General features: G+C 34.0%; 1 protein-coding gene across 8 annotated transcripts in view; it reads left to right on the top strand.

The window, feature by feature from the left end:
* Col11a1 (collagen type XI alpha 1 chain) overlaps positions 1-12,903 on the top strand; it is a 189,704-nt gene that overhangs the window by 76,329 nt on the left and 100,472 nt on the right. For all 8 annotated transcript variants that reach the window (XM_040752004.1, XM_040752002.1, XM_040752003.1 and 5 more), the window contains 12 exons: positions 1,673-1,726; positions 1,836-1,889; positions 2,051-2,104; positions 3,137-3,190; positions 3,309-3,353; positions 4,445-4,498; positions 4,927-4,971; positions 5,150-5,203; positions 5,696-5,740; positions 10,871-10,924; positions 12,385-12,429; positions 12,782-12,835. In XM_040752004.1, coding sequence (XP_040607938.1) covers positions 1,673-1,726; positions 1,836-1,889; positions 2,051-2,104; positions 3,137-3,190; positions 3,309-3,353; positions 4,445-4,498; positions 4,927-4,971; positions 5,150-5,203; positions 5,696-5,740; positions 10,871-10,924; positions 12,385-12,429; positions 12,782-12,835 — 612 coding nt within the window. The remainder of the gene's footprint in view (positions 1-1,672; positions 1,727-1,835; positions 1,890-2,050; positions 2,105-3,136; positions 3,191-3,308; positions 3,354-4,444; positions 4,499-4,926; positions 4,972-5,149; positions 5,204-5,695; positions 5,741-10,870; positions 10,925-12,384; positions 12,430-12,781; positions 12,836-12,903) is intronic.

Raw genomic sequence — 12,903 nt, 5'->3', positions numbered from 1 at the left:
ACCCACAAATACTGGTAATCACTAGTTTATTCTTTATCATGGAATTTTTCTATTTTCCAGAAAAATAAATAAAATTATATCTTATATGATCTTCTATTATTTGCTCTTTTGATACAGGGAAAGTTTACAGGTTCATTATACTTGAGTACATCAATACTACATTCATTTTCTTGTTGATAGATAATGCATTGTATAGACACTACTACTTCTTGTGACAAAACACAAAGAAAATTGATAACAATATTTAACTAGCTCGAGATGTGTTAGCTTTGCTTTGAATGTTTAATTTACATTGCTGTAAAGGCATAAACCACCATTGCCCTGGCATTTCTGAGTTTAAGTCCAGTCTGGTCTACTGAGTGAATTTCAAGACAGCCAAGGCTACACAGAGAAACCCTTTTCACAAAAATCTAAAGAAAACCAAAACACAAAAACCAACCAACTAAACAAAAAACAGCATTGCTCTGAGAAGGAGGGAAAACATTGACTGGTTCACTGTCAATTTCAGGAAAATATTAAAATACATTACATAAAAATCTTGGAAGTTTATTTTTTCATAAAATTTTTGAAGCAAAATGTGTGCTTATCTCTATTTACAGAATTATGAATCTGAAAGTGTGCTATGACAGTGTTTTAGGATATAAAGTCTGAATGGATTCTCTAAATCCAAAGAGTTAGATGATTCATAGATGCCTAGTTTTTATTAAAGACTATCCTTATTGCACAGCTGGATACATGGCTTGGCCACTAAGAGTATCGTTTTCAGAAGTCACAGCTTTGATTTCCCAGCACCTGTTCACAACCACCTGTGAGCACCAGATGCCCTCTTCTGAAGTTCTCAGGCTCAAGCATATTTAGGATGGTGGTCTATAGGCAGCCTCAGGCATATGTATGGTGTGCTTACATAACCAAGATACTCATAAAATAAAACTAGCTAATTAAGAAAACAAAACCTAGCAGCAATTATGTTGGTATTCATTCTCTTTCCTTTCTGGCTAGATTCATGATAGACCCCTCTCCATCAGTTTCTAAGCTATACTCTTTGATTTCCAGCTATTAGACAGTCTCATTCTTACATTTCCAGTTAGAAAATGATGCTCCCTTACTTTGGGGATGGTTGTAGTCATGCAGCAAGTACTGTGCAAAGTTACATAAGGATATACTTGAAAGAGGTTTTTGCTGAAAACTGTAACAGACAATAGTGTTATAGGAGAGTTCACTGTGCCATAATGGTGATTAAATCCAATGTGATCAGTGGATTGAGAGATGAATCATCTAGGAGAGTACACTGAAATAATGAAAAGAAAGGTGATTGGAGAAGGTCTGGAATAAAATCAAAATGACTGTTGTTGGAGCTCAGTGACTGCTATCTAGAAACCTTTTTTCTGAGAATTAAATGAGTAATTGATCATAAAGGCTTACAAGTATATTGCTATATTTCTTTTGTTTGAATTTTTCACATGTACATAAAACAGTATGCAATATAGTCACATATTTTTTAATATGAAAAGCCACTTAAGAAAATTGCTTTTTCTGACCTGCCATGTCAGAATTTTAAACCAAAAAAGATTTCCTTGTATTTAAATAATTACAGAAAACAGAGTGTATCTATACCTAAAACCAACTCTTTTGAATATACTTATCAATATTTCTGTAATGTGATTCCCTATAGGGCCCTCGAGGTGTTCAAGGTCCACCTGGCCCTACAGGAAAACCTGGAAAGAGGGTATGGCTATTTTTACTTGTATGTTTTGAGTTGTAACTTTAGCCATCAATTAGTCTTCGTATACTGCTAGTAGATTTCCTTTGCTTAACTTTGCTTTGGCCATTTTCAGGGCCGTCCAGGTGCAGATGGAGGAAGAGGGATGCCAGGAGAACCTGGGTCTAAGGTCAGGACTTGAAATTTTAAGTTCAGATTGTGTATGCCAGTTTAACACTGACAATGCCAGGTTTTAAAATAACATTTCTTGATATGAAGTGAACTCGACATTAAAATTAGAGTCCTTATCCATAATGAGACTGTAATGGTAACATGTTTGCGATTTTACAGGGAGACCAAGGATTTGATGGACTTCCAGGTCTGCCAGGTGACAAAGGTCATAGGGTAAGATGTAGTTATTGCTTTTCATCCCAGGTGTAATAGTAGTATTGGTATACTTTTGGAAATCAGGAGAAATCATAACACAAACATTGGTGACTCCTTTGGGAAATTTTTACATCTAATGGATATTGACAAATATAGCTACAACTTTGTAGGTGGTACTAATATAGTTTTTCACTATTTATAGGCATCCAGATAGATAGATGTAGAATGTCTATGATTACAGATGTGATTAAGATCACATTCATAGAACAGTTAGAGCATTTAAATGAGAATTTTATTTTTGAACATTGGCAATTTTTTTACATCATGTTGTGGAAATAACTCACACGAGGACATCTTCAGGCATCCTGGCTACATTGTTTCTTTGTGATGCACAATTCAATGCAGGAGCTCAATAATTGTAAGGCTAAAGTAGGTTCTCTTTTTGTGGGAAATTAGGGAGATGGGTATTTTATTTTGTTTTATTTTATAAGATTGGTTATTTGTATCTTTTTCACCAGAATGGAGAAAAAAACCTAGGACTATATTTAGGTAAATTGGAGGATGAAAAGAAATTTAATCATATAGTCACCTAACAAAATAACTGAAGTTTGCCTAACACATGCTAAAATGCACCTGCAATCGTGTTTCGTGAAAGGAATCCAAAATATCTTTAAATCTTTATCAGTTGTGCTGTTTTAATATGAAGTATTCCAAAATTTTTAAACAACAATGTGCAACTGTTTTTAGGACAATCATTAAACAAAATCATTTTCTAAATGATTCACCTTAATAACTGCCTGAAAATATTTTACCTATGTATTCTTTTAATCAATTTTATTAAAACTTGATAAACATTTTTCTAGCATATTGACTTGTAAAACTGGTTAGAGTTTAAAAATTTACCTATCTGGACACTATTCTACTAAAGGTAAAGGCAACATAAGTTTTCCTTGGCCAGTTTCTTGTTTTACCTTGTTGTGTTGACCATCTTATGTAATTACAAAGAATCACCTTCTTTCTATATTTATCCTGTTTATGTTTATTCCTTAGGGAGAAAGAGGCCCACAAGGTCCCCCCGGCCTTCCTGGTGATGATGGAATGAGGGTATAATAACATTTTACTCCTTTTAGAATAAAATTATTTTACAATTAGAATACAAATGACAAAGTCCTTCTGAAAGATGCCTCTCTAATAGTAGTCCCTTCCCTCTTGTGAATGCCAGGGAGAAGATGGGGAGATCGGGCCCAGGGGTCTTCCAGGTGAAGCTGTAAGCAATTATTTTATTTATTTTTAAGTACCAGTGTCTTCTTTGAGGAATAGCTACTATTGTTTCTTATTTGGGCAATGCTAACCTGAGTAACATTGCATTTTACATAAATTCACCAATGACTTACATATTAAAAAGTGAAGTGAATAGTCTTTTGTTGTTAAGAAAAACTTTGTAACTTGAAAAAAGGAAACGTGGAATGCAACATCTTGCATGTCATAAACCTTATTGTTTAGTTTTTATTGCAGATGAAAACATTTTTTATCTTCAAATATTACCAGTAACCTCAGAATTCATTTTTCTTGTGTGTAAATTGACCTTGTCAGAAGCAAGACACAAAGATGACACATACTAGACATGAAGATTATATGAATTTTCTCAAATGAATGTTGATAATAAGGAAGCTCAGCTGTGGTAATGCACTCAAAGCCAGACTGGAAAAAAAACACTGGAAAACCTTTCCTAACTTCAGCCTTCTGTTACCAGAAGACTGCCAGCTCAACTCTAGTCAAGGATGTAGATAGAGTAATTATTACCCTGACTATACTAAAGCTGGAAAAGAACATTGACCAGAAGAGGAGAGAAAGATTCTGTGAATGTAAATGTTAGTAGTTTAGAACCCCTTTATCTAGAAAATGGTTTTATAATCTGAGAAGATAAATACCCAGCTATTTGCTCATAACTGAATGCTCTCCCAAGATGGAATTTAAATAAAAATAAAATGAATGAGATTCAGGCGTTTTGTGTTTGTTCAAGATGTGTGATCATAACAGCAAAACTGAGTGTGTAAATCAAAGTAGAATATTATTAAAAACATTAAACTATTTTTAAAAGTATTCCTAGTGATGCATCTATAAATACATTGGTTTTAGAAGGTGTCTGTGCTGACCACTATTATCTACTTGCCTTTGTGTCTGTATAAACATTCAATATTTATATTACATAAGATGCTACTAGAACATTTATGTTCAATGTACTGAGAAATGAATAAATATTTTAATCCATATTTTCTATTTAAAATTTCAGTGACAGTGGTCTGTTTTGAGGGCATTTATGATACGATCTTTCTCTTTTCATTTTATTCCTTCTAGGGTCCACGAGGCTTGCTGGGACCACGGGGAACTCCAGGACCTCCCGGGCAGCCTGTATGTATTTCTGGGAACAATCTGGGTTTTGTAGAGGAAAACTTGTTGCCAGATTTCCCACAAGATATTTGTATAGACTATAACATAGAACCTAGTTAACGGTCTTGCTAACTTTAGCTAACTGTCTTAACTCTGCGTGCTGTCTGTAAGAGTAACTGATCACTTTCTTATAATTGCTCTTTCCTGCTGTTTCAGTAGGTCTTACAGATTTTATGCTTAATCCCTGGCACACAATGGAAGATGATGTTAGCTTATCTTTAAGGTAGAAATATATGGGAGAGTACAGACCTTCCCTAATTTTTGTTAAATCCTGAATCCCATTTCTGTTTATTCTTAAAAGAATCATAAAGCACCATAGGCTATTGTCTCTTCTTTATATTTTCCTTTTTAATACCTTGATTTTAAACCTATTTTGTTCTTCATTGAAGGGTATTGCAGGTATAGATGGCCCACAAGGACCTAAAGGAAACATGGTACGTACTTAAGATATACAGATTCATGTCCATAGACATTTCTTTGTTAAATTAAAAAAAATCTTACACATTGCTAAATATATTTTTCAGCACTGATTTGGGGATAATTTTCAACAATTAGAATAAAATCTCCTATAATGAAAATGCCTTATTAAGTATTTTATTTCTTCCAATACAGGGTCCTCAAGGAGAGCCTGGACCTCCTGGTCAGCAAGGGAATCCAGGACCTCAGGTAACTCTAATCCATCATTTTTCCTGGGAGATAATAGGTTAAGATGGTATGTTTTTAAATAAAACACAGTGCGTCACAATGTTATGTACAGAATCAAATATAGAGAGTATTTCCTTTGTCAATATATTTAAAAATAAAAAAGAAAAGACTCATTCAGCTCATGGGATGCCATAGAGAAAATTCACTCCTGCAGAAATTTAGGGATAGAATCATGCTACAAGTTCTTGGCAAAAAGGAGCTGTGTAAAACTCCTCAAAGTTCTCCAAAACTTTCTGGTGTAGTGCTAGAGGGAGTGTGTGTGTGTGTGTGTGTGAGAGAGAGAGAGAGAGAGAGGGAGAGAGAGAGAGAGAGAGAGAGAGAGAGAGAGAGAGAGAGAGAGAGAGAGAGAGAGAAAGAGGTTTTGTGACCCATATGTCTTAGATTTTATCATCTATTGTGAAGGTGAGTCCTTGTGAAATTATTCCTTACAGAAAATAAATTCTTTTATTCTAGGGTCTTCCTGGTCCACAAGGCCCTATTGGCCCACCTGGTGAAAAAGTAAGTTGTTATTTTATTCTCATAATCACTGGTAAGTTAGTTTGTGCCTGCCACCCTCAGTAGGTGTTAGGTTTGTGCCTCTGGATGTCTCTGTACATGGTTTTATGAAAGTAATATAGTAACTTGAAGTAGAGGAATTGCATAAAAGTTGGATAGAATTCATTTATCAACGTTAAGATGTAAATAAAAAAAGAAATTTTTACTTAGATTGTGATGATTTCAGAAACTATATGAGTGTTTCTCTTTGTTTTGGTTTATCTTGTTTTCTCATTATTTAAAAACTGTAATTTGAATCAAAGTCTGTATACTTTGAACTTCTATACTGTTAGAATTAGGCATTCAGAATGGAAGCCTCGAGACTTCACATTAAATTTTATATTTTCAGTATTCAATATATTTCATGTACTTATCGATCACCAAAAGCAAAGTATCCATGACAATTATAACTAGAAAAACAGTTAATATAATCTTTATGTCTGGCTAATGTTTCGTATGTAATGTTTTGATTTACTTCCAAGATTTTTTTAAATAAAAAGTATATAATATATTTAAAGTTTTATTTTTTATGTATAGTAATGAATTTCTTTCATGAATGTCTCTACACCTCATGTGTGCAGTGCACACATCAGTGGTCATAGAACGTCTGGAACTGGTATTACAGATGGTTGTGAGCTGCCAAGTGGGTGCTTGAAATTGAAACCAGGTCATTTGGAAGACCAGTCAGTGCTCTTCACTACTGTCTAGTCCATAAAATATATAGATATTTTCAACTGTAATTAGGTTTGCTTTTAACCAAACTTGTTTCATGATCTCCTTAAAGGGAAATTGGAACTTTCAATTGGCTCATTTCTCTTGCATAAATGACAGATGCTGGTCTTGTTACTAGCTCAGGTCTTGATCACAGCAGCAGAAAGTAGTACTTAAAAGGATGACTTTCCCTGGTTTCCCTTGTAGATTGCTTAAGTATTTCCTATCTGCTAGGTTGCAGTACAGTCATTAGCTTGCTCTTTGTGTGATTTTTTTCTTCTTATTGTTGTGAATTTCAGCGAATGTAATTGGTTCTTCTGAGAAAAATCAGTACATTTACAGATGTATAATTTATCTATTACAAAGTTCACTTATATGCCTTAGTATGAGACAGTGGATTTTTAGTAAATTTTCTGAGTTGTGCAAACATGTAACTTTTAGTTTTTATACCACCCTAGAAAAACTTTCTGGGTCTAGTTACTGTCCTCTTTTCCACACTACAATCCTAATCAACAGCTTGTTTTCTTTCTGACTGTGTACATTTCTTTTACCTGAATATTTCATAATGCAGAAATGTTAATGTTTTAATGCATAAATTTCATCAGTGGACTGAGTATATGGCCTTAGTGCTTATTCTTCGTTTTTATAATGATTTTGGGATTTATGCATGTCAGAGCATATATTTATAATTTTATCTCTTTGACAATTAGTATCACACTCAGAATTATATTTATTTATCAGTTGATGATCATTTAAGTTGTTTATACATTTTAACCATTCCCATAAATAGTGATGCTACGAATATTTTCAGGCAAATGTTTGCATAGACATAGTTTATTTATTTATTGCACATACTTATAAATTGTAGGTCATATAGTAACCATATATATATATATATATAATGTTTTTACAAGATTCTAAAGTATCAAGTGGTTGTACCATTTATTTTTATTTCCTTCAGATACACATGGAAATACTAGTTTTTCCACATCTTCATTAATACGTGTCATTCTTGATTTTCATCATTTCCCTTGAGGTTCCAAGTTCTTCTCATCATGCTCATAATTAGCATTTATTGTACTGGACATCTTTAGTTTTTCATAGCTTATTGGTCATTTCCACTAATCTCTGTTTTCTTTATTTTATCCTTCTCTTTCTTCTTCTATTTGTTTCTGTTTGGTTTGTTTTTGTATTGTGTTTTAGACAGGGTTTCTCTGTTTATCCCTGGCTGTCTTGCAATTCACTTTGTAGCCTGCGCCAGCCTTAAACTCACAGAGATCCAACTGCCTCTCCTTCCTGAGTAATGGAATTAAAGTCATGTGCCACTACTACCAGGCTTCCTTCTTTCTTTCTGACCTGAAACTCTATGTAGTACAGATTGACTTCCAACTCACTGGGACCTGCCTGCCTCTGCCTCCTGAGTGCTAGGATTAAAGGTGTGCACTACCAAATTTGAACAATTTACAACACAACTTCATTCTGAAGTTATTATTGAAGTGCATTATTTTTATGAATAGATGTCTGGTGCAATATAAGGGTGGTTTTGAAACACAGTATGAAATTTAGGTGTGTCCAGCAGAGTATTTTTATGCCATTTATGTAGGCAAGCAGTATATCATTGAGTAGCACAGCCCTCTCCATCTTCGGTCTTTATTTTAAATAAGTGACTTTTCCACTTGATCACTCTAGCACTTCATAATTATTAGGTAGCTAATATTTTATTTACATGTTATCTTCTATTATTCTGTCTAAAACACTTGTTTCAGTCTTGGTGAATTATAACTATTTCATGTACAATTTAGCATTTACATATGATCATATTGGCATTAGATGTTTTAGTCTCTAAGAACTTTCATATGAAGTTATTATATCTTATATTTTATTCTATTTCTAATAAAGGTTACTAGTGGTTTGCAGTGATAAACTACCTCTGTTATTTATTCTGACAATTTTGACAAGTAAAATATTTCCTATGATTTAATTTGTGAGTTCAGAGTTCATATTACTCACATGTTAATTGATTTACAGAAAACAAGTGATGTGTCTCTATGAGCTCAGTGAGAAATACCAAGACACAAAGTAAATGTCTGTTAAAGACAGTGACTTTGAAAACTTGAGTACGTATCTACATGTGTTCAGACTATGTGTCTGTAAGTCACCTAATAACAGATGTTGATGTTTCCCAGGACTCACTGAGAACATGTGGATAATGCATATAAATGGCTTAACATAGTGCACAGAAGCACTTCATAAATTTAAACTTTTATTAAAATATGAAGCATATGATGTTCATTCATCTTTATTTTTACCTTACCAGGGAAAGCACAGGGAGTTAAAAATTTAGATAAAACATTCATTTGTCATGAAACTGCATTAAAAAGGAGATGGATTGAATTCAATTTCATTAAATATCATCTTATTTTGTGAGAATTTTAATATTTCTTGCTTTTCCTCAAATATAATCAATGGTAAAGGTTCACGTAACATTGCTTGCTAAGTCATTGGCACATCTCCTGGTAACAATAATTAATAGACTCATTCTACGTTGGTGTACTGTATTTGTTTGAAGAAACAAGACTAGTGTCTTGAAAGTAAAGAATAATTTAAATGACAGGCAAAATATTGTAATTAAATATTTAGTGTTTTATGGTAATAACTGTTGAATGCAATAGGACTGCTGATTGGTGGAAGGGATTGAAATTGTAAGTCTTTCCAAAAGGAAGCACGTGATTTAGGGTATAAAAACTATTTCTCAAAAAGTGATTTTCCTGCTCTTTCTTCCACATGGTTTAATTGATGCTTTCCTGTAAAGCTCTGCAAGTCCAGTCCACATGGGTACAACGCTTATGTTAAGTACCCTCTAATAACAGAAGTTCTGTAAGCTGTGTTGGAGACTAAGATGCAATGATGACACCCTTATCCTCTATCAACTATTTTCATGTCTTTGCTAGTGAAATGACCTGAAAGCAGTACTGCCCTAAACTTGATATATTTAATATTCCCATTAGAAGAATGCCTAATATTCTCTCAAGAAATGGTACAATTACAGTATTTCTCTTTCTCTTTTTTTTTTCTTTTTGAGACAGGGTTTCTCTGTGTAGCTTTGGAGTCTGTCCTGAAACTCACGTTGTAGATCAGGCTAGCCTCAAACTCACAGAGATCTGCTTGTCTATGCCTCCTGAGTCCTGGCATTAAAGGTGTACAACACTACCACATAGCTAAAGTATTTATCTTTATAATATTCTAAACATTAGCAATGATAGGTGACACGGAATTAGAGACACTTAGTAAAGAAATGAGTAGAATGACCCACTGAGTAGTTATACTTTAGTTTTCTTTTAGATGCCCATAAGTTTATGCACTACTGACATCAGCATAGATGTACATGTCTTCAGGTTCTAATAACTGACACAGGAACTTACATTTACTAGAACAGTTTAAAAATCTAATATCCTGTCACTAGAACTCCAAGATGTACCCTTGTCTACTAACAATATCATCAGGCAGCCAGCTACATCATGATATAAGCAACACATCCAGCATATGTGCATATCTAGTTGACAAAGGTCAGTGACCTGATGCTTGTCAGAATCAACAGATGTAAATAGGGCATGTATGGGCTGACAAAATGAGAGCATTGTTTTATAGTAAACTTTATCTTCACTAACTGGAAAAGTTGGAATCTAATAAAAACATAGTATAGTAAGTATTGTAATTGTTATTGTATTCATTCATCACCATAATCAAGAGTCATGTACTATATATAGTTATGTATGTGATACCCTTATAAAACTGGCAGCACAATGCATTTCTTTATATCACTGCAAACACCCTGGCAATAAGTTGTTTTCTCTGATATCAAGAGGAGAGCACCAGGAATTTTTCATCTCTGTTTTAATCCTCAGGGGCCTCAATTGTGTATATGGTCTGCTATTTACCAAAGCCTTCAATTCAGCTATGGCTGAATCTTTGGATAGGTATTATCATGATGTTGTCAAGGGGACTACCCAAAGCTTTACTTATCAGTGTCGGAAGTGAATGCATTTCTCAGTTTCATTATTTGCATTTTTGTTCTGTTAACACCAGTTTATTGTATTATTTAAAAACTAATTTGTCAACCTTAATAGCAAAAGATTTAGAACAGCCAAGCTGACTATACATAGCATATTTCATATCTTCTGACATCTGTTAAGTTCAGTTTTTATTTGCTTTTATGTAGTATGTTTTTCGTTATCAAGAATTTAAAACACTTTCTGCTTGTCTTACATATAGAAGCCACTCTCTCAAGTGAATGCTGTTACTAGTGACATATTGATACCCACAATATTGAGTCTTTCATAATTTCCTTTCTTTTAAATCATATTTGCTCCTCTTTTTGATTAGGGACCACAAGGAAAGCCAGGGCTTGCTGGTCTACCAGGTGCAGATGGGCCTCCGGTAAGTCAATGCTGTCTCTCTCCTAACTGACATTTCCATCAGCAGTCTTAAACAATAAAATTTACATGATTCTTAGAAATGTTTACATGTAGGTAGTCGTAAGAGTGAGTTGATTCAGTAATTATGCCTTGGTTTCTTTACAATGCAATATCATTTCTTTATATCACATTTGTTGAGAACTCTTCAAGAAATTCACAGTAGCCTCTAGATAAACTCATCCACACACTACATACCAGACCCTGCCAGAATCCTTCCTTCCTAATTCCACATGTTCTTCTCTGACATCTGTTTGAGCCTGCTTTGATTTTAAGTGACTGTAGGGTTGAAGAAACTGACACTTAATGCAGTGGATGAGCTCATCTAAAACATGAGCTCATCTACTTTCGACTTATTTCTCAGAGTCTGTCAGTCTTAGGATTTTTATTGCTGTGTTAAAACTCCATGGCCCAAAGTAAACTGTGGAGGAAAGGTGTTCATTTTCTTCCAGGTAACATCACTAAGGGAAGTCAGGGAAGGAACTCAAGCAGGCAAGGAACATAAGGAGGGCATAATGCAGAAGTCATGCAAGTGTGATGAGTATATCTTGCTCCTCTTGGCTTGCTCAGCCTGCATTTCCCACAGCACTCAAGACCACTTTTCCAGGCTTGGCACCATACTCAATGGGCTGGGATCTCAAAACACCAATCAAGAAAATGCCCCCACAGGATTATTTACAGACTAGTCTGATTGGGCTAGTTTCTCATTTAAGATGTCCTCTTCCCAAAGGAATCTAGCTTGTGTAAGTTGACATAAAATTAGACAACATATAGGCCAGTTGAGGGTGCACAGGACTGAATTCTTTCTTCTTATAATATCTATGAACGTTCTTCAGACTGTAGGGGAGTTTCCTCATCCTCTAGAAATCTATAAAGATCTCCACCTATATAGAAATATAGAAATATCTCTCACACAATATAATTTCTACCTTCATTTAAAAATTATTTTTGATGTTGTCTCTTCAAACTTCTTATTTAAATTTGTGGCAAGCAAGATACAAAATTTCCTGTCTTATTTCTACCTGCAACAATAGAATATATTTGTCTTATAACTATGTATTTTTCTTTATGGAATCTCAATAAAATAATAAAATGATTACTTCCTTTGCTCTTTCTATGTATTTCCTTCACATGCTTTTGTTGCCTGTTGAGGATGCGTACATGCATCATCTTTTTATTTCCTGACAGAATATAAATCAGATGTAACTTACTGTGTGTAAGAGTATGAGACTGAATTGTTAATAGCATGATGTATTGCTCTAATAGCCATAACTGAAAGTCATGAAACTTCTACATTTTTCAACAATTTTTTAAAGAAAGTATGCGATCTCTGATTTTTTTATAAAATGGGGAAGAATTTAACAAGATTAACAGTTACCATTAATGTCATATCTTCTTCACCAAGTGTATGTTTGCTCCATATAGGGACACCCTGGAAAAGAAGGCCAGTCTGGAGAAAAGGGGGCCCTGGTAGGTACAAAGTCTGTCTGAAGATGCTGCCAATTATAAGGTCCTATCAATTATAAGTGCTTTTGGTATAACCAGGAAGTTAACCTCAGGATCGTTCTTTTTTAATTTAGGAAATAGACTGTATTATTATTTTTGTATTAGTAATTCTCATAGTGGTAGATCTGCATGCTAAATATTTAGTATATATAGAGAGAATAAATTATGATGAACACTAATAAGACTTACTGAGTATCTGTACATTATGTAAATATTAATCTTTTACCTACTATTTCATAAAATCATTATTTGAAGGATGTAAATGAGCAGTATTGCCAATGTACAATCCATTTAAATCACAATGGATCTTTTCCAGGGTCCTCCTGGTCCACAAGGTCCTATTGGCTATCCTGGTCCCCGTGGAGTAAAGGTAAATGCTAAATTATTGGTACATTATTTCATTTCAAGGTGAAGTGTTACTATCTTTTAATATTAACA

This window comes from Mesocricetus auratus, unplaced genomic scaffold (assembly GCF_017639785.1).
Source record: "Mesocricetus auratus isolate SY011 unplaced genomic scaffold, BCM_Maur_2.0 Super-Scaffold_100009, whole genome shotgun sequence".
NCBI lineage: Eukaryota > Metazoa > Chordata > Mammalia > Rodentia > Cricetidae > Mesocricetus > Mesocricetus auratus.
The sequence above is the reverse complement of the archived record's forward strand: the minus strand, read 5'-3'. Positions and strand labels throughout refer to the sequence as shown.